Source organism: Pocillopora verrucosa, chromosome 6, assembly GCF_036669915.1.
Source record: "Pocillopora verrucosa isolate sample1 chromosome 6, ASM3666991v2, whole genome shotgun sequence".
Taxonomy (NCBI): domain Eukaryota; kingdom Metazoa; phylum Cnidaria; class Anthozoa; order Scleractinia; family Pocilloporidae; genus Pocillopora; species Pocillopora verrucosa.
In genome coordinates this window covers 1,062,906-1,089,557 of record NC_089317.1, presented here as the reverse complement: position 1 = coordinate 1,089,557, position 26,652 = coordinate 1,062,906, and the positions used below count along the sequence as shown (strand labels likewise).

Below are 26,652 nucleotides of genomic sequence, written 5' to 3'. Positions count from 1 at the left end.
TTTTTTCTTTCTTCAATCTGGACTACCTCACTACCACTCATCACTCAGAATTTGAGAAAAGACTCGATAAAAAGCAAACCTCAGTTCGCACAAATAAACAAGGAAAAAAATAAGCGAAGTTCAAAATCAAAATTGAGAGCTTCATTAATGGTAACAAAAGCGAAAGGCCTTCTTTGTACTGTAAATAAACTAGTAAAGTTAGTGTTATAAATATTTAGAACACAAGAAAAAAACCGGCAAAATAAGTCTTCAAAACCCTGCAAACGATCTCCCGTTGCAAACAACTTTTCAGTTGGTTCTTAAAGCTCTCAGGCTACTAAAGCGATTGGTCACGATTAAGCTGTTGTTTCGTCTGCAAAAAAGCAACCTAGGCTGCTTGGAACGACATAATTAAAGTTACTAACTAAAAACTAAAAATCTACTGTTTTCAACTCGAATGAAATGCGTGTTTTATATATGTTGACATTTTCTCTCAGCAAAGGTAAGTCCTCAGATTGTTCCTGTTCTTTAGTAAAACTTCCTTGTTACGGAGTAACGGCCAGAGTACTTACGTCCGGTAGGGTACGATGTACGGCTATAGCCCGACCCTCCTGTGACAGAGGTACGCCCTGTGCGGTAAGTGGTACCGCTGGTTCTGTACACGGATGGTTGACTGGAGTACGAAGAACGGTATACGGTCGGTTTGGCAGACCCGGCACTTCCAGCCTCAGCAGAATCTCCGTCGGCGACATTTGTGATCAGAATCGTCTTTGAGGTTGCGGCGACATCCTCACTGTTGTTAAAGTTTCCTTCAGCCCTTGCCAGGTCACTGTCAAGCGGAGCTGATGAGACGACAGCACTCTTGCGAATAACTTCGCTGCGTTCTCCCTCTACGGCGGATTTCATTGGCGTAGAGGTGGCACTGAATTCTAGACCATTAGTATCAGTGGACGTCTTCTTTACCGTGTAAGTTGACGTTGAACTGCTGAAAGTCGGGGAGTCGGCTGTTGAAGTAGTTCTGTAGCGACGCACCTCGTAGGTCGTCACTGGCTTGTACTCTGACTTCAAAACTTCCTTCAGTCGGAGCTCTGCTTTTTCATAGGCTTCATCGGCGACAAATACGTCTTTTTTTAAGTTTTCGATCTTCTTCTGCAAGCTTGCAATCTTCAGGCGCATATCACTGATAGCAGCATTCTTCTCTTCCACGGTCTTCTCGTAATACTCATTGGAAGACTTCAACTCCCTGTTGTCCTTCTCAAGCTTGTAGATGTATTCTTGCTTGTCGGCCATTCCACTGTTGATCTTGATCACCATCTCCTCTTCCAGTTTGCTCTTTGCAAGCACCAATATGTCATACTCTTCTTGAAGCTTTGAATATTTTGCTTTCAAGTTAAACAGCTCTTGTTCAACCTTCGGATTTTGAACTGGAGTATCCTTTGCGATGCGCAGCTCACGTTTGAGCGACTCAATTTCAGAGCGCATGGAGATTGCCTCAGAACGCAATAGCCCCAATGCAGCCTCTTTCTCCTTAATCTCGTCTCGGTACACTCGTACTTGATTGTCGATATGGATTGCCACTTCTCGCTCGTTCTTTGACCTGAGCTCAATAATCTGCTGGCGAAGACTGTCTCTCTCTTGGCAAGCAGCGTCGAATGAATGTTGCAGAGACACAAACTCGGCGCTACTACGAAGGACGGAGGGGCTAATTACCATCGATTCCTTCCTCACACGTTCCACTTCCATCTCGCTTCGCTGCTTCGTGGTGGCCAGCTCCCTCTTTAATCCTTCAATTTCTGCTCTCAGTGTCATAACCTCTGAACGGAAGTTGTTCATGGCTACCTCCTTCTCTTTAATTTCCTCACGGTAGATCTTCACTTGACTTTCAATGTCTTGTTCTCCCTTTATCTTTATATCAATTACTTGTCCTCTAAGGCCATCACGCTCTTTACAAACTTCTTCGTATGTTCGTTGCAAAGAGATGTACTCTGCGCTACCGCGGATGTCGGGAAACCTCAGTGTGTTCACTTCTTTCTTCAAACGATCTATTTCAATCAGATAGGCTTCTTGATTTCCAAGATCTCTCTTCAAACTTTCAATTTCGCTCTTGAATGAGTAGCTCTCTACACGTATTTTCTCCATTGCTACTTCTTTCTCTCTTATCTCTTCTCGGTAGATCTTTACGTGGTTGTCAATTTCCTGTTCTCCCTTCATCTTTATATCAATCACTTGTCCTCTAAGTGCATCACGCTCTCTGCAAACTTCCTCGTACGTCTTCTGCAAGGATATATACTCTGCACTGCCGCGGATATCTGGGAATCGCAAGATATTGACCTCCTTCTTCAGGCGCTCGATCTCAGTCAAGTACGCTTCTTGGTTACCGAGATCTCTCTTAAGTCCATCAATTTCGGCCTTGAATGTCAAGTTCTCCATTCGGATTTTTTCAAATGCCACTTCTTTTTCTCTGATTTCCTCTCGATAGATCTTCACTTTTCCTTCAAATTCCTGCTCTCCCTTCATCCTTATGTCTATAATTTGACCCCTCAATCCATCACGCTCCTTGCAAACCTCTTCATACGACTTCTGCAAGGAGATGTACTCTGCACTACCACGGATATCTGGAAATCGTAAGGTATTGACTTCCTTCTTTAGGCGATCAATCTCAATCAAGTAAGCCTCTTGGTTTCCGAGATCTCTTCTCAATCCTTCAATTTCGGCCTTGAATGTTATGTTCTCCATGCGGATTTTTTCAAATGCTACCTCTTTTTCTCTGATTTCCTCGCGGTAGATCTTCACTTTTTCTTCAAATTCCTGCTCTCCCTTCATCCTTATGTCTATAACTTGACCTCTCAAACCGTCACGCTCCTGACAAACCTCTTCGTACGACTTCTGTAGAGAAATGTATTCTGCGCTTCCACGGATGTCTGGGAATCGCAAGATATTGACCTCCTTCTTCAGGCGCTCGATCTCAGCCAAGTACGCTTCTTGGTTACCGAGATCTCTCTTTAGTCCATCAATTTCGGCCTTGAATGAATAGCTTTCAACGCGTATTTTTTCCATCGCGATTTCTTTCTCCCTGATCTCCTCACGATATATCTTCACTTGGTTGTCGAGGTCTTGCTCTCCTTTCAACCTTATGTCGATAACCTGACTTCTTAGTCCATCACGCTCTTTGCAGACTTCCTCGTATGTTTTCTGCAACGAAATGTACTCTGCACTACCACGAATGTCAGGAAAACGTAGTGTGTTCACCTCTTTCTTCAGGCGATCAATTTCCACTAGGTAAGCCTCTTGGCTGCCGAGGTCTCTCTTCAATCCTTCGACTTCGGCTCTGAATGACATGTTCTCTACACGTAATTTTTCAATCATTACCTCTTTCTCTCTTATTTCTTCGCGGTAGATCTTCATTTGGCTTTCAAGTTCCTGTTCTCCTTTCATCCTGATGTCTATCACTTGGCCTCGTATTCCATCTCTCTCTTTGCACACCTCTTCATATGATCTCTGTAACGAGATGTACTCTGCACTACCACGGATGTCTGGGAATCGCAATGTGTTCACTTCTTTCTTCAAGCTTTCAATTTCAACCAAATAAGCCTCTTGATTGCCAAGGCTTCTCTTCAAACCCTCAATTTCCGCTTTGAATGCCATACACTCAGATCGAAGTCTGTCTATTACAATTTCTTTCTCTCTGATTTCTTCGCGATAGATTTTAACCTGGCCTTCAAGCTCTTGTTCTCCCTTTACTCTGATGTCCACTACTTGGCCTCGAAGCCCATCTCTTTCCTTACAGATCTCTTCGTATGATCGCTGTAGGGAGATGTACTCTGCGCTGCCACGAATGTCTGGAAACCTCAAAGTGTTCACTTCTTTCTTCAAGCTTTCAATTTCTACTAGATAGGCCTCTTGATTGCCAAGGCTTCTCTTCAAACCCTCAATCTCCGCCTTGAATGCCATGCACTCGGATCGAAGTCTGTCAATTGCAATCTCTTTCTCTCTGATTTCTTCACGATAGATTTTTACTTGGCCTTCAAGTTCTTGTTCTCCCTTTATTCTGATGTCCACCACTTGGCCCCGAAGTCCATCTCTTTCCTTACAGATCTCTTCGTATGATCGCTGTAGGGAGATGTACTCTGCGCTGCCACGAATGTCTGGAAACCTCAACGTATTCACTTCCATCTTTAAGCGATCAATTTCCACCAAATAAGCCTCTTGATTGCCCAGCTGCCTCTTCAAGCCATCATTTTCGGTTTGGTACTTGAGGCTTTCAGACTGCAGGCGACTGATAATTGTTTCTTTCTCACGTATTTCAGTTCGGTAAGTTTCGGTGCGGCTTTCTACTTGGACGATAAGATCTCTTTCGCACTTAGACTTTATCTCGGAAATCTGTCCACGCAGAATATCTCTTTCCTTCCACATTTCTTCATATTGTTGCCTTAAAGAATCATACTCTGTCTTGCTAAACAGAGTAGTGCGTTCCCTCTTCAATCCGTCGACTTCCCCTATGAGAAGTTTGTTCTGCGCCGAGAATCTCTCTATGGCCATCTCCTTCTCTTTAATTTCTTGCCGAAAACCATCAGTTTGGATCTGAATTTGAAGGGCCTTATCTTGCTCGTTCCTAGACTTGAAATCTTCGAACTGCCTCTGGATGTAATCTCGCTCTCTGCAGACATCTTCGTAAGATCGCTTTATGGACTCGAATTCTATAATTCGCTTGTTCATCGCACTGATCTCGGTCTTCAGACGATCAATCTCTGTCAAGTATCCTTCTATCATGAACTGTTTACTGTCTGCCTCCCTCTTGTACGTCTCAAGCTCTGATTGGAACTTCATACTTTCAGAACGGAAGCTACTGATCATGATTTCTTTCTCTCTGATCTCATCTCGGTATATCTTAATCTGATTATCCACCTTTAGAGACATTTCTCGCTCGCTGTTTGATTTGAATTCAATGAACTCCAGTCGCAGGGCATCTCTTTCTTTCAGTATGTCATCGTACATCCTCCTCAACGAATCGTATTCCGAGCTCGAGACTGTGGTGGACTTGATTGTAATAATGTCGCCTTTATATCGTTCAATTTCTGCCAGGTAACCATCGATCAAGTGCTGTTTGCTCTCCACTTCTCGCTTAAACACATCCAAATTCATCTGGATTGACATCATTTCAGATCGAAGCTTAGCACATTCCATCTCCTTCTCTCTGATCTCTCTCTGGAATATGACAGTCTTGTTTTCCACCTGGATCAAGACATCGCGCTCAGCCTTGGACTTGAAAACTATCAGCTCTTCGCGTAGGGCATCCCTTTCTTTCCACATCTCATCGAATTGCAACTTTAACGACTCGTACTCACTCCTCTTGTAAAAGGTTGACATTTCTCTCTTCAGTCCTTCCAACTCGGCCCTTAGGGTTGTATTCTCAGAACGCATCCTGTCGATGGCAACCTCTTTCTCTCTGACATCCTGTTTGTAAGCTTCCATATAGCTTTCCAGATGAGTAGTGATCTCGTTTTCACTTTGAGATTTATACTCCATCAGCTGATTTCGAACAAAGTCCCTCTCCTTACAAACCTCGTCATAGGTTCTCTTTAGAGCCTCGTAGTCGCTACTGCTGGTCTTCAGGGTCACGATATCTTGGCGGAGGCGTTCAATTTCACCCAGGTATCCATCAGATACAGAGGACTTTCCACTAACCTCTCTCTTGAGCATTTCTAACTCGCTCTTGGTCACTAGATCCTCTGAGCGTAGCCTGTCAATCAAGGCCTCCCTCTCTCTCACATCCTGCTGGTAGCCTTCCAGCCGGCTTTCAAAGTGAATGGACACGTCCCTTTCGCTGGTTGATCTGGCCTCCATCAGCTGCTCACGGAGACTATCTCTTTCTCTCACTATCCCATCATGCTTCATTTTCAAAGCTTCGAACTCGGTCCTACTGAAACAAGCGCTCATGTCCCGCTTGAGCCCATCAATTTCAGTTTGGAGGGTCATTGTGTCAGACTTCAGACGATCAATCACAGAATCTCTATCTCTGATCTCCTGTCGGTAGAATTCTTCATTGCTATCCAGCTGAACCGAACTAGACTGCACCCTCATGGTGTATGAAGAGCTGCTGCTGATGTCAGCTGCCTCCCTCTTCAGAGCCTCGATTTGGGCCTGTAAAGTGATGTTCTCGGAACGGAGCCTGTCTACGGCGATCTCTTTCTCCCTGATTTCTTGTCGGTAGTTTTCCATGCTGACGAAAGAACTGCGATCCCTGGTCTTAATCTCGTCCAATTCCTTTCGTAGGACCTCTTTCTCTGACCAAAGGCTGTCGTAACGTCGTTGAAGTGAGTCATATTCCCTCCCTGCAACCTGAGAAACTGATGATACAGCCCTTTCCCTCAGCGCCTCGTTCTCAGACTTTAAGTTTAGGCTCTCACTGCGCAGGCGTTCAATTGTTAGTTCGTTGTCACGGAGTTGCTTGCGGTAGCCCACAGTCTGACTTTCCAGCTGAATGGAGACTTCATTCTGTTTTTTCGCAACCAACCGGGCAACTTCACGCTGCAGGGAATCCCTTTCTTTGCAAACGTCATCAAATTTAAGCTTAAAGGACTCGTACTCTCGGCTTGGTGAGGAAGCAGTTTTTGCTGCATCTTTCATCCTGGTAATCTCGGCAACGTACCCCTCCATGATGGCTTGCTTGTCTGCTGTGGTTGCTTGAAGTCTCTTGATATCAGCATCCTTCTCTGAAATCTCTTGACGATATACGCTGATACTCGCCTTGAGATCTCTGACTTCCTTTTGCAGGAGTTCACTTTGCTTGTTGTTTCCCGCCATCTCTGCTTCTTTCTTCGTGAACAACAAGAGCTCCTCCTTCAGGGTAAGAACCTGTTTCTCAGTTTCCCTGATGGACAGTTCAGCGGTATCCAACTTTTCTTTTGTTGTCTTCAATTGGTATTCTAAGCTGGAGATCTTCTTCTCGGCATTCACCACTTCGTGTTGCAACTCGTTTTCTCTTTCTTGGCTTCGCTTGAGAGCAGTCTCCATTGAGGAAAACTGACTGAGAGATGTTCCTTTATCTTCGGCTTTCAATCGTTTAACCTCCTCTTGAAGTTCTGAGATCCTCTGGGTGGCCAAATCAAGGTTGTCAAATCTATCGCCATTAAATCCTGGGCTTTCGTGGTTGTGTCTTAAACTTGCAAAAGCTTCATCTATCTTACCTTTTTCCAGATGAACACAGTTAAAGCTTTCGTTCAATTGGTTGATTTTTTCATTAAGAGAAACGAATTCCTGAATGATGTCATTTTTCTCCAACGTAGACAAATATTCCTTGGAAATAAAACAAATGAAATGTGTCAGTTTTCAATTCCTAAAATAAAGTTAAACCGTATTTAAATCTGAATTTAAACTCACTACGCTCTGAGAAACTATCGAAGACAGATTGAAGCTTTTTCACTTCAACAGTTCTAATCAGGTGACCTGAGCTGAAAAGCTACATAGTGACAGAATAGACCGGTTTTGGATGCTTGTATGAACACAAAATTATGGAAGATTTTCCAAAACAGATATAAATCCTAAAAATGTAACAGAATTTGTTATCATATATCGTTGCCTCGGAAATTAACTCCGACATAAAAGTCTATGTTCATCGATTTTCTTTCTGATGGATTTTAAAACAATTGTTTGTTTGAACGAGAGGTGTACCAAACTGTCCATCTCTTTGCCTCTTGTGAAAATTTTTTGCTATTCTAACCATTCTGTGCTTTATTTGAGCCTAAAAACCTAAAAGGCAGATAGATATTTCCGAAAGATGTTGTTCTGCAAGCATAATGATAAAGAGGAATTCTTCATTTAAATTCAGTAATGATTAAGCTAATAATTATACATTCCTTGTATTTAATATGGCGGCATGGTTATATAAAATCTTAGCTTTTGCTCTGTGGTTGGATAAAATTTATTTGCATCCAATATCAAATTTAAAGCCTTTGTTACCCAACACAAAAGAGACGTTCAGAAAAAATTAAAACTAAATTTATACTAAACTATTCCACCAAATTATCCTTTTCCTTAGCTTCTGCTTTCTCTCCCGAAAAATTCGTTACTCACATTATCTAAATTTCTACATGTCATCCGTTTTTGCAGCACGTTTCTCTCTCCCGCTTCTAATTTGCTGTTCGCTAGTGGTGTGATTGGTGTAATTATATGCGCGCAATTTAAATCAGTAGCAACAACAAAAGACGCCAACAACCCCTTTTGGAAAACGTTTTTAAAGGTTTGAAAGATTTCATCGGGAAAAAAAACTGAAATTGGGTAATTTTAGATTTCCAGGATGACGCTTCCATAGTAAATTTCTCAAATACGAGGTGATCACAGAAAGAACTATAATGACTCAGTCAATTCACTCGATTGGAATTGGTATGCAAATCTTCCTGGAGTACATAATTGTACCTTTTTTGTTTCATTCTTCGATGGTTTTGTACAGGAGTTATATAAGAGAGTCAATCTTGCCTAGGTTTACCAGGATTCAAATATCCGTATGCGAATGGTGTAACTTGGTTGCAGTAAGGAAAGTTCTGCCTCTCCATTGCCACAAAAAATCGAAATGAGTTTGTTTGGAGGTAGAGGCTCATATCGCTCATTCCTTTGGATAAAACAATTCATCAATGAGTGATTTGTGAGAGACTAACCGACAAATTGAAAGTCAATTTGAAGGATGTTTACTGGGGACCTCCTTTAACTTATTTGTCAAACATCCACGACAGCGCCAGCGTATTCGATTTATTTTAACACTTTTAAGCTAGATTTCGCATATTTTGCATCAAACTCAACCTACATTTAGGATGTAATTTTGGTGCCCCCGTAAATATGCATCGGTTATTGAAACACGTAGACTTCTTAGACTAAAAACAATGTTATTCAAAGTTCGTTCAAGCAACGTTGCAAAAGCTAGAACTTTGTCCCCTTATCAGGACTCTGAGGGAGCAACTTCCAAACAAACACACGAACCCAATTATTTGCATTTAAAAACAAAAATTAAGTAACGAACTCTTGATAATTGTTTTAAAGAAACGATAAGCATTGACAGTCTTGTTTCTCGATATTTCAAGCGCACTCATCTTTGAATTCACAAGCAACGCTCTGGCCGGACAAACTTAAGTTTCTGAAACTTTTGAATATTGCACAAGAAAGGCTGAACAAATCCGAGCAACATATCAAAGATTGCTAATTTGTACAAAATCATGGTTCTTTAACAAAGGTACACTGTTTAAACATCAGCAAAGTTTTTTCCATTATAGGAAGAATCAGCAACGAGAAACTATTCCTCAAATAGAGCGGAATACTATTGTGTAAAAATGGCAGATGAAATTGTTCGTAGTAAGCAAACTCAACTACACCCACTGAAGAAACTTGGTTCTTGGCATTTCGAGAACAAGATTAATAAGTCTAATTTCCACGCCAAAAGACGATCATTCTGTCTTGAGAGACAATTAAAAATTGCTCCATATCTGAGCTGCTGAGTTTCGAAACAAAATGGACATTTAATAAGCAATTCTTATCCTGAGAGTCAACATTGCCTAACATTATTTGCCCTTCGCCACTCGTGCAGCATTTGACCCCGATTTCTGTGCAAAAGATAATGCCGTACTTCTTTACACATGACAGAAAATCAAGATTTTGGATAATCCAAGCTCTTATGCCGCAGCAAGAGATTAAATCTACGGAAATATTTCGAAATCGGACGTGGAACATTTCTAACCTCATTTTTCTGATTTATCACAATCTCCTTGAAGTCCTGTTGAAACTTCTCGAGGACGATCTCAAAATTGATTCCTGTAACTTCTTGAAGACTGGTCATTTTAGCGACGCGATCAGCTCAAAGCAGATAAGAGCAGCAAGAAGCAAAGACTGGGCAAAGCGTTCAGACAGAGAAAATAGTCCCCTAACCGTGAAGGTAGCAGGACTAAAATAGTATTAAAGGGACGCGAACTTTAAAAGATCACTGAGTTCTATTTGGAACAATCACTCTCTAGCACTATTGGCTGACTAATCCGTGGAATAACAAAGTTTATTCCCACTGGTATGTTCCCTAGAGTCTTATTATATACTAGGAAAGACTGCTTGAGCAAGTCTCTTCCCACGGTGGCGCAGCACAAAAGTGAAGTTGCCCAGAAAACGGTCAAACGAAATTAAGGGTGATCTCTTTGAGCAGCCTGCAATGTTTACTGCAGTAACATACGCCCTTGTTTTGCGGTTGAGGTTTCGCGTCCTTTGTCACGCGGGCGCTTACAAAGCACAATGAGCATTTTGTCCATAAAAATGCGGTTTTCTGGCTAAAGTACAGTCTATTGTGAAGAATACAAAAGAAAGAATGATTGTGATTTTGACCTGGGAATTTAAATGATCTTGTTTTTACTCCAGTTTTTTAGCTGAAATAATCAGGACTTAGAAGAGCAGGCAGAATTTTGGACGCGTAACAAAGATAATGATTATTTGCGTTTCATTTTGACTGCGTTTTGTGCAAGCAGCGAGTGATTACACCATGTTGATTGTGGTACAGCAAGAGACCAATTATACACGTAATTTCAAACATTTCTTTTGATATTGTAATGTACTCTAAAGGTGTAAGTATATGAAAAGCTGAATTTGAACTTTGAATGCACGTTATCAAAAGCAAAGCGCTATAATTGAAGGTTTCTTTCTTCAAAATCTAGCGCGAAAAGGTAATGCAGCTATAACCGCGGTCGTCGTGATTTTAGGAGAAATACATAAACTTTATTTGATTCATGCTGCGTTTAATTTCGTGTTAAGACATTTATACCATTTCTGACGTAAACGCTGATGAACGGTTGTTGTCTAATAAAATTTAATTAATGAGATATTGTGCTGCACAGATCCGTGATTCTCTCTACCATGATACAAATAAATTTCCAATCGGTAACTTACGTGACCCTGAGCTGGGAAACCTCGAACTTGTCAATCTTTGTTTGTAAATTTTACACGCAAGTTTCCCAATAAGTGAAAGCTTAATTTCAGAACTAGTCAAAAATTGAATAAGTATCGGAAAACTCAGTAACTGCGGCCCATACGGATGAGGTTAGATAACAATACAAATTAACAGTATTCATGAAGTTTCTGAGGCGATCAAAGTGAACATTCTATTTTCTTGATGTGAGCCGATTTCAAACCAATTTTTCCTCAAATAATTACACAGACAACGGTCAGCTGGTTTTTTCATTATATAAGGATAGGCTTAATGCTGACCTCTTTAATCACAACTATTACAATTTCCTCAAATGTGATTGGTGCATTAGCTGCATTATTTTTCACTACTCATTATATACAGTTGTAATCGGACAGTGTATTCGGACGGTTGGCTGTAATCAGACACCTGTAATCGGACAGTTGAAGCAGCCAATCATACTAAGTCCACTCAGTAAAACCCAATCACAGAATTGATCGCAAAAACCATAGCAACAACCACTTGGGGAATTTCCAAAATGGAGGAATTTTGTACTCTAGACATCTTCTCTATCAGAGATGTTTGACCTAAATTTTTTTGTTTTTCTTTACGGAAATTGAAATGGTTATGATTAATTGGTAACAGGACTTCATGTCATTCAATTCTGTCTGTTATCAGACTCATGATTGACAAATCGGACTCCCGCTTCGCGGTCGTCCGATTTTGTTTATCACTCGTATGATAACAGACCGAATTGGACTCCACTCGGTCCTATTACCAATATTAACTCTGTCATTACTATTCTGTTAGATTACAAGTTACTCCACCGATGGGAAAAAAAGGGGAAAAAAAGGAGACAGTGTTTAATGAGTCAGTAATGAAATCTGTTTAAACAGCCCAGTGATAGAACCAGTTTGACGGGTTTTTAAATTGTGCGACACAAATCCACGTTTGTGAGTGTTAAAACAAATTATTATAAACCCACTCTTCTTCAAACGAGGAATACGACTTTCTCCTCACTTATTTTTAAAGTTATCCGTTTCTGCAGCGTCATTACTGGATTTTATTAAAAACACGCCTTTAAAAAACAAAGAGAATGGTAATGATAGTACAAAATAATTTTTTTTTCAATAAATATTTCCAAATCACGCGGTTCGTTCGACCGGTTTGCCATGAAAACATTTTTTTTTTCCTTTGGTTGAACAAAAAATCCGTTTATTATCCAAACAGTTTCAGTCCTTTTAATTTTTTTTCCATTTTAATTAAAACAAATAACAGTTTCTTATTACAGGGTTTTTACGGAAAACTGAAAGACAAAAAGCCAACAAGAAAATCATTGGTTTTTTAACAATTATTACGAGATATTTGTGAAGATCAGCTCATACTATATTAAAAAGACATCAATAAAATGAACGAAAAGACTCTTTTTTTCGTTAAAATTAAAAACGAAAATGGGATATTGGGACTCTATTGAAATTCATTCCTAATATTACATTTCTAGTTTTCTCAAGTTAATTATTTCAGCTCGAGGGTGGTATCGAACAGCAGTGCGCTGACGAAATTATTTCCACGATTTGTGCGAAATTGAACGTAGAAAACTCTTTACATGATTTAATCATGTTTTATCTATATCCTTTGGCCCTTAGACGTGGTAAACTTAATCTTAGCAGTCCAAGTCTGGCATTGATTGAATTTTTTTTTTCTCTTTGTTAATATGCTGAAAAGTTAAAAGGATCTGGACACGTTTGCGAGAGGAACTGTTACATAGAAAAGTGAATGTGAGAAACAGGAACTTCTTTAAACACATCCTGGGTTAGGAATAGGACTCAACAATCCTTAATTACTTTTTCACGGTTTCAGCGCAACCTAGTGAGCTCCTGGCATAAACACAGTTTCGTATAAATTTTTGAAGACATCTGTCAATATACATTGTTTATTTTTTTCCTCCACATTTTGTCGCTCATTAAAAAAAGCTGCCTGGTCAAAGATGTGAAAGAATACATTACAAGAGGCAGAGATCTTTAAGATAAACAGCGCTCTGACTAATGACTCGAGTGGAAGTCTTCGCAATCGAGGAGTTGTCAGTACTTTGTTGATAAAATGAAAATTGCCACCTACCGAAGCTGATATGCTTCGCTTACATTTAAATCTGCACAGAAATGGAGTTAGCAATATTTTAGTCAAAAGTTCGCGTCTAATTTTTACGAGCCCATTTCGTGTTTTTAAGAACGTGTCTAATTTACTCGCTTGTGTGAGCTACCTTGTCTCGGAAAAGTTATAAATGATCACGAAACTGAAGGTAATGCATAAAAATATGTTGAAGTGATGAATGCCACATCCGGAAAAATAATTTAGTGATAAAAGCAAATTTCTCGGTGCCGCGATTAAAATATTCCAAAGTGTCTACTGATGAGAACGTAAAAAGCTGGATCACGTTTATAAGTTTAACTCTAACAAAGTAAGCAAAACTGCACGAAACGCTTAAAACGCTCCTATGACACCTTTTAATTATGCGAGTAGCACAGAAACTTTATTCAAAATTTCATTTTCATCGGTTAACAAAAATGTTGCAAAAAGGTCCGAAATAAAATAGGAACATAGAATTGAATTATAAATATTTCATTAAGTATTTTTGTTAAAAGTTATTCTGAAAATTGCAACAAAACTAGAATGATTTTTTCGACTTCACAGTTTTTCAACTGCCTGACTCGATAGGTCTGATATTTACTGGTAAGATTACAATATAATCTATTAAGTTTAGTTTCACATCGAACTTTGCTCTCTTATTGAATCTACGACTTTAGCACGGGTGGAAGCAATAGTTCTTTCGCGTGTTTTTTTGGCAAACCAACATTTGAAAATGCGTTTGAATGCTCGTCTGTAATCGCGATTTCGTGCCGCATATATCCACGGGTTTACCGCAGAGCTGCTGAAAGAGCATAGCGCTCCCCAGAACCAAACCCGAATAATTCGAATCTTAAGGCAGCCATTTGTTGTTACGAGTTGAATACCGCTTACAATCATGCTTGGAAAAGCCAAAAGTAGGTAAATCCCGATTATTACACCGACTGTGTTCGCCGCTTTTCGGTTGCGCTTCGTCTCGGAGGCGACCGAATCAGACGAACCTGCTTCAGCGGCTACAGTAGATACGGCCCTGGCTTCAGCCTCTATTCTCCTTGACTGACGCCGCGCTGTTTTGTAGATGTGATAGTAACTGTAACTGATGACCACAAATGGTAGAGTGTATCCAATGACAGCCACAGCTATCCACAATTTTGGCAGGTCCAATGGGTCTGTGATCACTAAACGAAGACACGAAAACGCTATGGAAAACAACCATATCACAGCGATTGAAAACACGCAGCGAAACAATGTCACCACACGAACATAATACATTGGATTTATTATGGCCAAGTACCGATCTAAACTCACGGCAGCAAGGTTAAAAGTTGTAGTTATTAATGTTTGTACTGACATCAGCTCTGCTGCTACTGTGAGAGGATGCTCGTTTTGCCAAACGTTAAGGACGCTTTTAGTCACCCAAAGAGGACTTAACAACGCGCCAACCAGAAAATCTCCAACAGCCAAAGATGCGATGTAATAATTTGACACTGAGTGCAATGAAGGCGTTTGGTAGATTGCAAGAAGAACTACAAAATTTCCAGCAGTGGAGAGGAAACCAGATATGGCGTGAAGAACAGCAAGAAATATTGAGGAAATGTGATGTAGCTCCCCAAGGCATTCTTCGGACATGATGCTATAGGTTTTCGATGCGCAAATATAGTTGAAAAATTTCGTTAAGTTCCCTTAATCTGGCTGAGTGTGGTTTCTTTAGAAAATTCAGTGCAGGTGATCCTCTTGTTAAGAGGTATACACTAGCTGACTTCTTAGTTAAATCCAGCTAAAATGGTATTCATTACTTTTTATGCAATTTGTCATTCACTTCACGCGCATATGGCTCGAAAAAGCGTTTTCATTGGTTGCCACAAGCAACTTGTCTTAACGATTAGCATTAATTGAAAACCTCAACATAGACGCTTCAATGATCAATTTGCCAGCACGCTATCACTGAACACGGTGCCAAGCCATTACTGAAATAGTGAACTGCGACACGTTACGATGCAACTTTAGCAGTTCATAAGTTCAATATCGTTGGACTAAAATAACGTTCCAAAAGGTTCCAAAAGGTTACCCGAGGGGAAGTTTTGTTCTCTTCATGCCAATCAAGATGATTGTCATTCTCAGAAACTTATTGCTGTTCTTCGTGACAATGAACTGATTCCTGGTGAAGTTCGCCTCAACATCAGCACAACATGCAATTTTAATAAAGATTGCCCAAAAATTTGTTTAAGGTTTTATTTAATTTCACCAGCCAAGTAAAAACGTATTTGATCATCTGTCGACAATGACAGGGGATCTAACCGTATGGAGCTTTTACGTAAGACAACTACGTGCAGCAGATAAAACCTTAAGGTTGATATTCCTTCTTTAATCTCGTGAACTGTCCTGTTTTTAATTTACCTCCTAGCTACACAAGGAAGCTATTCAAGCTAAAATCGTATTTCTTAATGTAGTTAATAATTTTTTTTTTTGAGCTTGAACAAACTTGATATAAAAAATACCTAGAAATCTCGATTTCGATCAGCCAACGGTGACAGCTTTTCTTTTATGGAAAAATTGTTTACTATTCAAGCAATTAAACTAGTAAAAATAATTGGTACTCTAAACGAACTTTTCTTCCGCAGGCGTTGCTTTTAATTTAGTTTCTGTAAGTTTTCTATCATCAAAAGCGTATTCTTCAAAAACGTTAAGACTTGGACGTTGCATGAAAAAGAAAGCAGGGTAACTTTATGCAGCTTGCAACCAAGCAACGAAGATCAATTTAAAACGTTTTTTTACAGTTACTCGCCAGCAAAGTTTGATACAATGAATCACCCGGCACTGAGTAGGTGAAGTGGCCTTTGTTGGAAACTGCTTGCGTTCGGAAGTAAATGATTGTGCAAAACCTCATTGTAATTGTTGTTCGTTTTATGTCTATTCTTTGCGGAATTGTTTTGAAGGACTGTCACTAATTTGGAACGATATTGCACGTTTGTAAAATCTACGGGGAAAAACGTCAGGGTTCGGTAAACAATCAGGAAACAACCGCTTGCAGCCAGACTTTTCCTGAATTCGAACTCCCTCGGAAATTTTCTTTTTCGAACAACACTTTTTTAAGGAACAGAACGTGACGGAGAACAATATATATATATGGGACAGCTTGAACAGTATGTTCGAGTCGGCTAACTAATCTCAGCATCTTAAATATATTGTATCAATATTGTGGTGAAATTTCAAGCTCTCGAATGTGTTTACTGAATGCAAACTTAAAACAAAAGAAAACCTTTTTTTCACCCTGTTACTCCGATTGATTTAGTTTAAAATTTCCATAAATGTTTGCTCGATAAGCTGTATTTCAAAGTGGCCCAGTCTCTTACCGTGCAGAACTGTTAATGTCACTCGGGAAAACTTGTCAAAAGCTACGTGATACAATTCTAATCTCGTTTATTTTCTGTGTCGTGTGAATTGTCATATGAAGCGAAGCCGATATTTGGCCAGCTTAAGGGGAGCGGGAGAGCAGGGGGGGGGATAATCAACCATAGTCCCTCCCCCCTCATCTCTTTTGCCACTTTTCATCCAACTTTATCATACAAAGTTGAACTACACCGCTGCCGCTCACCGGTTTTTTTTCCTCATATGCGCCAATGAGTAAATATGGAGACCTATGGTAAGAATAAAAATCAAAAGTATTTCAAGTTTGTTGATATGTATCCTTAAGTTTTTTTCTTCTCGAAAAAAAAAAATAATGTGAATGTGACGCCGTACATGAGCATGTGACGTAGTTCAGAATCAGTCCTTGGCGGTTACCTATCAGTTGTTGACAAAAAATAAAGAGCTTAAATAAATTTTCAAAAGAAAAAATCACATATGATGCAAGGTTATTCAGTATGAAGGTCCGAAAATGTCATATTTATTTCCGTAATAAACTCTTTTCAAGTCTAGATTATTTTTCTGCAAAAATTGATTGAAATTCAATCTAAGTTATTATCACATCGCCTTTGCCAAATGGTGCGCAAAATACATGTATTGAATTCGGTTTCCTTTCTATTTATTCCAGTCATCGTAAGTGTACATGCAATGGCCATCAGCTTCATCCCCAAACATGATATTTTTTTTTTTTTGGCTTGGTTATTTCGAAAACACCATAGCTCCTTTTTTTCTAAAATCCTAGATGCCATAAAAATCGAACCTTTGAGGGAGAGGAGTTTGATAAACGGTCAACCTCTCATGTCCGATTTGTTTCAAACTGACATGCATGTAATCAAGAAATAAAATATATCTTTTAATAAGCACAAAAGCGTAAGGATTATTGCGCGGATTTAAAAATATCCTTTCTACATCAGTTTTACTGTTGATTCTGCTTGAATCCATAATCTTTCTGTTCTAGCACTTAACTTGCATACAAAGCTAGCTTTAATTACTCAAGATTCGGCATCATTGCGTTATAGAGCCCTTAAATTAGTGATCAGAATCTGAAACTACTCAAAATTTATTGCCTGTTTCTGGAATGATGGTTTATAATATCACATCAGGTTAGAAGACGCCGATAGAACCCCAATTTAACAAACACCATAATTCACTGAAAGGCGATAGGGTCAAGTTAATCCATATTGCATTTCTCATATTTTTTGAAATGACAAGTTTGTCAATGCAGGGATCACATCACTCTCTCTTGCAGATCTTACTGAAGTTGCTTAACCCACGCTGATATTAACATATTATCATACTTCTCAGCCCAAAAATTTACTGGAGAACTGAATTTAAACTTTTACATCCAAGCTAGCTATAAAAATGCTTTGCACGTGCTCCCATTTTTTTTTTCTGTGAAAAAAGAAAAGGGTCATTGAAGAACTGTAATAAAACACTGAAGGTGACTGCTTTCAAGCTTGTTAATTAAGTGTTTCCATATAGGAGGTTAAACAAAAAGGTAATGTTATTGATGGATTTGCCAACCCGGCGATCTTCACGAATCTATATCACCGCTGATTAAAATACACATTGGTTCGCTCAAATATTATAGACACCTGCGCTGTCTCGTTTATAAGTGTATAAATAAGCTCGGGAATCAACAAAGTTTTTGTTTCAAATCTAGTGCACTTTTAATTCGCACGTTATAATCAAAGGCAATTCATTTCAACGTGATTGTTTTGTGTTGGTTTTCGCGTTATGGTTGAGAAATGAAGATTTCCAACACATTTCTCTGTCAGTTTTGGAACTGATCAGTTTGATACAAAGATCTCACATCATGGGAGATCAACCGCATTGTTCAGGAGATATATCTACTGCCTCAGCTATAATCCTGGGAATTTTGAACGCAGTATCCGGATTAGCGGCCATCAGTGGAAATCTAATGGTGCTTGTAACTTTCTTCAAGAACCGCTCCCTTCACCAACCGTGTTATTACCTCATTGCTTCATTATCAGCCATCGATCTGTTCGTGGGCTTGACAGTGAATCCGTTGTACATCTTGTTAACTAACGTTGTCCCTTGGCAGTACAGAGAGAAGCATCTTCTGCAGCTGGAAAGCTTTTTTGCAATGTCCAGTTCGATGATCATCATGCACACTTTGTGCACTATGAGCCTAGAGCGCTACACTGCTGTTATCTTTCCTTTGCGCTATTACAGCTTTGTAACCGTAAAGCGCACTGTAATCGTTGCGATAATCACTTGGGTTTTCGGCTTCACACTCAATGCCTTTTCCTTTGCACTGGATTCCCAAGACTTGCCAAAACTGTGGATTATCTGTGGAGTATTAACAGGACTTGTCCCCATGGCGATCATATTTTACTCCTATGGGAAAATTTTCATAGCTGCGCGCGATCAATCGCGAAGAATTGCCATTGCAGAGAACAGTGTCTCCGTAATTTCGCGAGACGCTGAAAGCACCGAGAATGGCGCAGAAATAACCCCTCGAATTGAGCCCAAAAAAGCTAAGAAAAACGCCTGGACAGTAGGAATAGTTGTTCTGGTGGCTGTCTCTCTCTCTATGCCAGTGAGTGTGGTCAGTGTTCTGCAGATTGTCACCAGCGACTTGTGTCGTCGCAGACATTACAACCGAGCATGGATGTGGGCCGCTACGCTGTCTCTTACAAGTTCGGCAATGGATCCGTGGATCTACGCAATGAGAATTAGGGAGTTCAGAGCCACCTTCAAACGCACACTGTGTATAAAATAACTTCAGTGAAAAGAAAAGCAAACTCACCAAGTACTGCGGAACTAAAGCGTATTAACCAAATCCTTACTCAAAGGTCATGTGCCAGAACCGAGCTGGTTGTGTGAGAACGAGCGATCAAGATTTCTGAGGTGTCAAAACATGCTCGCAAAAATCTTTCCTTGTCATATTTCTCAGTTGGGACGTTTCACTAGTAGTGCCTGTTTATGGTTTAAACGAAGAACCGGAGCCCAATTCTTTATCATACGGGTTGAAGGTTCCGCTGTCCCAACTATAATGCGGCCGTTCCTTAAATTTCTGAATCTGAAACACAATAACACGAACCATACGACCACAATTTTATTGAAGAGTTTTATTCCTAACATCGCAAGCTGCTGACTCATCTTTCATTATAATCTGGCAGATCAAAATTTCATCTTTTAAACATCTAAACCTGATTTTCATCTGTTCAAAATTTTTATCGTGCGATTTCTCTGACTAAAATACTTAAAAGAGAGCAAACACACAGTATGTTTATATTTAAGGGTTGTCAAGTTCTGCTCTCGAAAAATCTTACTAAACACCGCACGCCTTCTTAATTACCACAACTACGTCTCTCCTGGAGATCACATCTAAATTGTCGGTTAAATGCTTCCTCTGCGAGACTGAATTTTAGGGCATTGAGAGTAAGTACCAAATATCCGGATGAAATTAACCAACTTTCTGTTTAATTTTTATCTTTTGATTAAGCGCACTTTACCTTGAACGGAGACATTTTAAGGCCGAGGTGAAGGTCAATTCATGTTAATTGGAATCGGCAGTTAACACGAAAGTTTACTTGGGAAACCAATTTTGATTGGTTGACCGTAGCGTAGATGCAATAAATGAGAAGCTTGCGAAATGTGTAGTAGTTAATGAACAGAATGGTGAAGTGAACATGTTAGATCCGATGGAAAAAAAAAACTTGTACGCATGAATAAAACGTGATTTCAATTTCAGATCGAAAACAATTTCAATTGCCTCTCTTGAGGTTAGTGACTATTGGCGGATTTAAGATTAATTCTTTGCAGTAAACGACAAAAGGCCAAAATGTACTCTAAACATTTCTATGATATTGCTTAATTTATCGATGACCCCTGCACCAAGACTGTAAAAAAATTAGTAAATAATCCTCTGATTATTTTAAATGCAAATGTTTTAACTTGAGTTAAAACATGAAAATAGCCGAAAGCGGTCTTACAAGGTTATTTTTTTTTTACTGCCCTAAGTAAATATGAGGTAAATTTAGAACAACAAAGTTAATGTATATGGCTGAATAGATACAACCGACATCTGTACAGTGTACATAAATTGCATCGATATTTGATCGTCAACGTTTACGAACCTTTATCGGACAGAAATGATTTGTTTTACAGATAACTGAATTTTAAATGGCACGTTAATGTATACATGAATTTACGTTACTAAACAGAAAATAAAATTTCATATTAAAAATACTTATATTGCATAGCTTAAGAATACTCGTTTATTTATTCTGCGTCGGCTTACGGCGAAAAGAAATAAAACAGCACTTTAGTTTATGTAATGTCTTTTATCGAGTCCCCAAAAATTAATTGCATATCGCAAAATCTAACTTCAAAGCTCTTAAAGTATCCCTTATCTTTCGAGGACCGTGGAAACAAACTATGAGACACTTTAACGATGAAATTTCTCAGGCGACAAAAAAAAATTAAGATTGGAAAAATTTTGAAAGAGGTCGAGAGATTAGATGTCATTAACCTTCATATTCCAGGCTCTCAAAATCCCAAGAATGGGTTAAATTTTCCAAATGAGCTCCCCTAACGCCGGGAGAGACTGGAGGAAAGTCAAGCGCCCCTTATGGCGCGGTGGCCGCCCCACATTCTTCCTCTTCTCTTCTAACAAGGTAAAATGGCGGACACGAAATTTCTGTAACAACCACGTGTATTTAAATTTCATGGCTATTACGGAGTGCAAGAGCGCCATCTAACTTATAAGTTATGCGCTGAACAATAGCTGTATGTCTTCTCTCCAACAGATGCCCGGTGGTGTGACAGTGAAAGACGTTTGTCCACACGAATTCATCAAGGCTTTGGCGGCCCATTTGAAGAAGTGAGTTTTGATGAAGTTGACTTTTTTGTCGGCCGCACATCGATCTGAATGTCACTCTCTTTAAGTGCAATTCTTTTAAGGTGGTGAAGTTGAATTTATTAATTCTGAATTTATTGTGTTTATGTCAAAAACACCCGGATATAAAGTTTGCAGTGATACGAAGTTAACAGCAAGGGCAGGCTCGACTTTAGGTCAAGTTGACCAAATTGATGCTCAGAAGAAACTTTTCAATTAATGGCAAAATCCAATTAGCTGTTGTAAAACTTAAAAACATCCAGCTAATCGCTCAGACTTCGAAAGACCTCCTGGTTACATTCTTTCGGAATTATATTTTTGCCTTTGCATACTGTATATCAATCTCAGCTGATACACTACTCGTGTAAGATTTGGTTAAAGATTATATGATGTTATTATTATTATTATTATTACTTTTTTCATATATCTATAATTTTACTTTAAACAAACTTGAATTGTGATTTGTTAACTATGTCTTGCTTGTTTTATTTAACATATAATGTACAGGCATTTAATAATTTGTAACCTAAAGATCAGTTGCAGTTCATGTCTCTTTATTCATTACTGAACTAACAGTAATTGTGAATTTTATTTTAAGATATATGATTTAAAAGTTAGAGAAACATTTCAGCATTGATGTCATCTTGTGATTCATAGTTGCACGCCAAATTCTGTTTACCTTTTCCTCCATGCAAACTCTTATGCTTCTGAAACAAAACTTCCTGCACTTGTGTGTAATCTTGATAGTTTCAAGGAAATTAAAGCAATTGAAATCAAAAGTAGTTATTTGTATTTTTTTTCCTCTACTTACACATGATTGGTTGATTTGAATCTCTAGGGGTGGCAAGCTGAAGGTTCCCGAATGGGTGGACTTGGTTAAAACAGCCAAAAGGAAAGAACTTGCCCCATACGATCCTGACTGGTATTACATCAGGGCAGGTAATGGAGCTGTTTGCTTTTTTATTGCTGTGAAAGAACATCAAACATCTTGCTTTATCAGTAAAAACAGAAATCTAGCCACAACTAGAAAAATTTTTTGTAAATTAAAAAGATGTTCACCAAAACTTTGCAGGGCTCCAAGTTAAAAGAAAATATGTATAGAGGACATTTTGGGAAATGGTACTTGATATTTTGTAAATGAAAATTTATCTTGAACTTACTTAAGACCATATAGCAAACAGAATTTTCAAAAAATTACTAGTTGCTACTTGACCACAGAATATAGCTCACTGAATTGGTTACTCCTTTAGCAAATTTAGTTTTTGAAAATTTTATTCCACTAACCATGGCAATCAAAACAGCTACAGCTTGGAGAGATACAGGGGGAAAATAGATGTACCCAACATTTGTACTTGCTCTGCTTGTGTTGAAACCATTTGATTGTGTGTCATGGTCTCACTTAAGTGTTAACATGAATGATGTCATTCCCATAATCACCTAAAGAATCAAAGGTAAAGAATTGGCATGGCTGGTTATTTGTTTCATGCTATTATTGATGAACATACTGTTTGTTATTGAATTAAACAGCTTCAATCCTCCGTCATGTGTACCTGCGCAGTGGTATTGGTGTTGGTCACCTCACTCGTGTTTATGGAGGTATTTTATTATCCTTTGTGCTTGTTGTTGTGTCATTTACATTGGTTGATTGTTTTATTGTCATTATTAGATGAAACGAAGAAGAAGTGATTTAGAAAAACATTTAACTATGAAAAATTGCGATAAAACATTTCTTTAAATCATTTGAAGATTGCTAAAAACCAACAACATTTTGATGTTGGCTAAACGTCATTATCAAGTAAAAAAAATATTTGCAAGGTGCAGTCTATATATACTAAAGTAACATTGCCTGATAAAAAGCTATACCGCAAGAAAAGAAAAAAATTTGATAGTTTAGTCTTTGAAATGTTGTTCATCAAGAATCTCAAGCCTAATTTCAATATCAAGATGGACTCCATACATGCCAAACTTTCTGTTTGGTCACTATTGTTTTTTCTTATGGTATAGCTTTTTATGACTTATTGTTTGCAAGCACCCCCCAGAATCGTAAACCAATTAATGTTAGTTTAATCTGTGGAACACAAGAACATACCATCACAGCTTGTTGTGTCTACAGTTTCTGATTCTTCCATAGCTAAAATAATATGAAGTTGCAGTAAACACTGTGGAGAAATGATAACAAGAGCACAGAGACTAAAGTGGGCTAACACAGATCTGGAACAGTTTTCCCAGACTACAATACCTTGACATAGTTTCCTTAACCCTTTAACTCCCAAGATCTCATTAGTAATTCTCCTTACTGTCTACCATACAATTCATATGATATTAGTTTGGAGAATTTGATATTGGATCAACTAATTATTCCCCTAGTTGATATTTTTCTTTATTCTCATTACTTGTCCGCTTGATATTGTACTGACAGTGTAAGGAGAAATTCTGTCTTAGTCACTGGTGGGACTTAAAGGGTTAACAATAATTACTTTGTGCAAGAGCTACTTAAATCCATACAATGTACCCTCCTAAAGTGAAATTCATAGGAAGTTGCAGGAGACAGTGTGGAGAAATGATATTGAGACCACAGGAATGAAAGTGGGCCAACACAGATCTGTAACAGTTTTCCCAGACTTCAATACCTTGACATAGTTTTCTTAACAATAATTATTTTGTGCAAGAGCAAACTAAAAAAGTCATCCATATCTCATCCACTCAGTTACTTTAATCTGCTTATGTACTTTTGTTAGTTTGAGGGAAGATATTTACAAAGGGACAAAGACATTGCATGTATTCATAGTAACCTCTCAAAACAAAACTATAACATGGGAGACAAACTAGGATATTTCTTGTGTTATGCAGGACGCAAGCGACGTGGTGTCAGGCCAAGCCATTTTGAGCGCGGTTCTTCATCTATTGCTCGCAATATTTTGAAAGGCCTGGAACAGCTTAAAATGGTTGAAAAGGACAACACCGGGTAAGAAAAATAACATATTTTCTAGACAATCGTTCTTATATACACTTGAAATTTGTGAGACAAACTTTTCTGTCATCAGGCATAGTATAATAACATGATTTTGAGTGCGATTTGGTGTTAAAAAGCACAAGCAAATTTTTCAGACATAAAAATTGCAGAAGCCCATAAGGTGAAGTGCAATTTGTAGTCTTTGAAAAATTTACAATTTTGCTTATTACACTAAATTACTACAGAATTTGTTATTACATGTTAATAATTCACATGAAATAAACATATGAAATTTTTGAAAGTGTGCATGTCCTATTTGTAATTTGCACTTGTGTTTCAACTTTGCACTTCTGTTTTATGAGAATGCACTCATTTTCAGCCAATTAGAAGCACATAATTTTTTCATGTACATAATTACATCATTTCCGTTCCTTCAGCGGTACTTTTTTAGATGGTCAGTGGTTCATAAGGGTAAGGGAACATCGTTTGTTGATCAAAAATGTTGTTCTCTTTCAGAGGCCGAGCAATCACAAGTCAAGGCCAGAGGGATTTGGACCGAATCGCTTGCCAGGTAAACTTGAAGTTTTGATCTTTGTTTTGGAAGAGATATATTTACAACTAGGGCAGTCAAAGTTTTTCAGACATCCATAATTTGGTCACAAGTAAGGGAAACAACTTCCTTCCTTAAAGTTATGGTATCTACCTCTCAGAGTGACAAGCATCTAATTTCTCCTTACAACATCACCCCTGAGTCACTCATTTAGGTCATGAGAATAAGGGAAATGATCACCAACTAAAGAAGTTCTTGATTGTGAAACAAATTTCTCCTGTCAGCACCTGGGTGTAAATGGTTAATAGTTTCGTAGAGCAATGTGCTCTTTTCGTTTTCCTGCTGTTTTTTAGTTCTTCAATCATAATTTTTCATAGCTTTTTCTTAGGGAACACCATTTTTGTCCAAGGGATGAATGTGATTTGATGTTAAGAGAGTGCTCTTCTATGACAGTTGAAACTCACATTTTCTGTTTTTGGTTCCACAGGTTGTGCCAAGTTCTTAAACTAAAACCAGACATGTAAAATTTCATCAAAAAATAAAGATATCTGTTTCACAGTGACTAAAGGAGAACTTGATTTTGTCTGTAAACGCTGGACTCTAAAACTTAGAGTCCAAGTTCATACTATGGCCAGGCTCACAGCATTTTTCCTTTTGGAAATTGACTGATTGATGATTGGATGATGAGTGTGAGATTTCTATGGTTTGATAGCTGATGATTGCTGATTGGTTACTTTTAAAACTGAAGATTCATTTCTCCCTCCATTTTTTGCCACTCATGAACCCAAATGTAGGATAAATACATAAATACATATATATATAAGTTTATGTTTCAACGTTTTGAACACAGTTCTTAACCCTTTGAATCCCAATATCAAATATTGAGGTCCCAAGAATAAAGGACCTCATCACTGACTAAAGAGAGACTTGATTGTTAAACACATTTTCCCTGTTGGCACCTTGTGAAAATTATGGAGAACAGAGTATGGAAAATAGGCATGATGTTAGTGTTGAGGATTGATTGTTACAGATGTTATCACATCAATGAATTTACAAAGGTGTAGTAAAGGGAGATCCTATGTCGGTATTACACAGTTGCGTAGTCTTGATTTTCAATTTTTCCAGACTAACGAGTCTGACACCCCCCGAAAGAGTTGCCCCCCCCCCCACCTTAAGATAAGCTCTGTAACTCAATAATATCCAGATCTAGTAGAGAGTTAAGTTCAACTGCGAGTTACATGTCCTTTTTGACATACACATAGGGCAACAAAACACTTTTTTTCTCAGTTTTGACATCTTGTCAGGGGTTCAATGATTCATTATCTTTACCAGATATCTTACACATCGTGAGATTTAAGTGTTTTTGAATTGTACTTCCATTGCAACTTGAAAATTATACTGGTTATGAGCACCCAAAGGCACACACAAGATTGAGTGACCGAGTTGAACTTTTGGGGAAGGCAACTTTGAAATCACAAGAGCCTTTGCGAGGGAAATTTTAGAATTCTTTGATTTTCCTGCGTGGGCATGCTACTACGAACTGCTGCTGTCCGTCGAAGTACAGAAAAACTGAGTGAAATAACTGGGAAAGCAAAGTTGTCAAGAATTGTCATTATTGTTAATGAAGCTAAAATTGGATGCTATTTGTAAGGCGCGCGAGGTAAAGGAAATGGAGTCCACCACGCGTTGCGGATTGGTTTCGTTAGGACGCCGCAAGATCTTATCGGTATTGCTTTTGCGTGTGTAAAGTTTGTGTGATCATCTCGCACGCAAGCCGCACGAAATACACGCGCAGCTCCCATACGTCACACTCCCTACGTGATCGTGACATACAAAGCCGATTAAGT

The 26,652-nt window shown here is 38.7% G+C and overlaps 4 protein-coding genes across 4 annotated transcripts; 2 read left to right on the top strand and 2 right to left on the bottom strand.

The window, feature by feature from the left end:
* Positions 1-507: 507 nt before the first annotated feature.
* Positions 508-9,802, bottom strand: LOC131769374 (early endosome antigen 1-like). Its single transcript, XM_059085100.2, has 2 exons — positions 9,704-9,802; positions 508-7,275 (listed from the first exon to the last, which is right to left on the bottom strand). The coding sequence occupies exons 1-2, from the start codon at positions 9,800-9,802 to the stop codon at positions 508-510; spliced, it is 6,867 nt and encodes a 2,288-aa protein (XP_058941083.2).
* A 3,687-nt stretch (positions 9,803-13,489) lies between these two features.
* On the bottom strand, positions 13,490-14,718 carry LOC131769363 (histamine H2 receptor-like). Its single transcript, XM_059085090.2, has one exon. It carries the CDS (start codon positions 14,657-14,659, stop codon positions 13,670-13,672), a length of 990 nt encoding a protein of 329 aa, XP_058941073.2. The 5' UTR covers positions 14,660-14,718; the 3' UTR covers positions 13,490-13,669.
* Positions 14,719-18,172: 3,454 nt separating this feature from the next.
* Positions 18,173-19,536, top strand: LOC131769762 (trace amine-associated receptor 9-like). Its single transcript, XM_059085476.2, has one exon. The coding sequence runs from the start codon at positions 18,252-18,254 to the stop codon at positions 19,179-19,181; it is 930 nt and encodes a 309-aa protein (XP_058941459.2). The 5' UTR covers positions 18,173-18,251; the 3' UTR covers positions 19,182-19,536.
* Positions 19,537-21,127: 1,591 nt separating this feature from the next.
* LOC131769778 (small ribosomal subunit protein eS19) lies at positions 21,128-25,372 on the top strand. Its single transcript, XM_059085501.2, has 6 exons — positions 21,128-21,287; positions 22,141-22,241; positions 22,830-22,898; positions 24,153-24,267; positions 24,772-24,826; positions 25,293-25,372. The coding sequence occupies exons 1-6, from the start codon at positions 21,196-21,198 to the stop codon at positions 25,308-25,310; spliced, it is 450 nt and encodes a 149-aa protein (XP_058941484.1). The 5' UTR covers positions 21,128-21,195; the 3' UTR covers positions 25,311-25,372.
* The last annotated feature ends 1,280 nt before the right edge of the window (positions 25,373-26,652 follow it).

What these genes read in the sequence shown, in the direction of transcription:
- LOC131769762 (XM_059085476.2), top strand. Translation starts at nt 18,252, where the DNA reads ATGGGAGATCAACCGCATTGTTCAGGAGATATATCTACTGCCTCAGCT.
- LOC131769363 (XM_059085090.2), bottom strand. Translation starts at nt 14,659, where the DNA reads ATGTCCGAAGAATGCCTTGGGGAGCTACATCACATTTCCTCAATATTT.
- LOC131769778 (XM_059085501.2), top strand. Translation starts at nt 21,196, where the DNA reads ATGTCTTCTCTCCAACAGATGCCCGGTGGTGTGACAGTGAAAGACGTT. An exon ending in TTGGCGGCCCATTTGAAGAA is followed by an intron (nt 21,288 to 22,140) that starts GTGAGTTTTGAT and finishes TTGAATCTCTAG; the next exon opens with GGGTGGCAAGCTGAAGGTTC. An exon ending in CCTCACTCGTGTTTATGGAG is followed by an intron (nt 22,899 to 24,152) that starts GTATTTTATTAT and finishes TGTGTTATGCAG; the next exon opens with GACGCAAGCGACGTGGTGTC.
- LOC131769374 (XM_059085100.2), bottom strand. Translation starts at nt 9,802, where the DNA reads ATGACCAGTCTTCAAGAAGTTACAGGAATCAATTTTGAGATCGTCCTC. An exon ending in TGATAAATCAGAAAAATGAG is followed by an intron (nt 7,276 to 9,703) that starts GTTAGAAATGTT and finishes TTTATTTCCAAG; the next exon opens with GAATATTTGTCTACGTTGGA.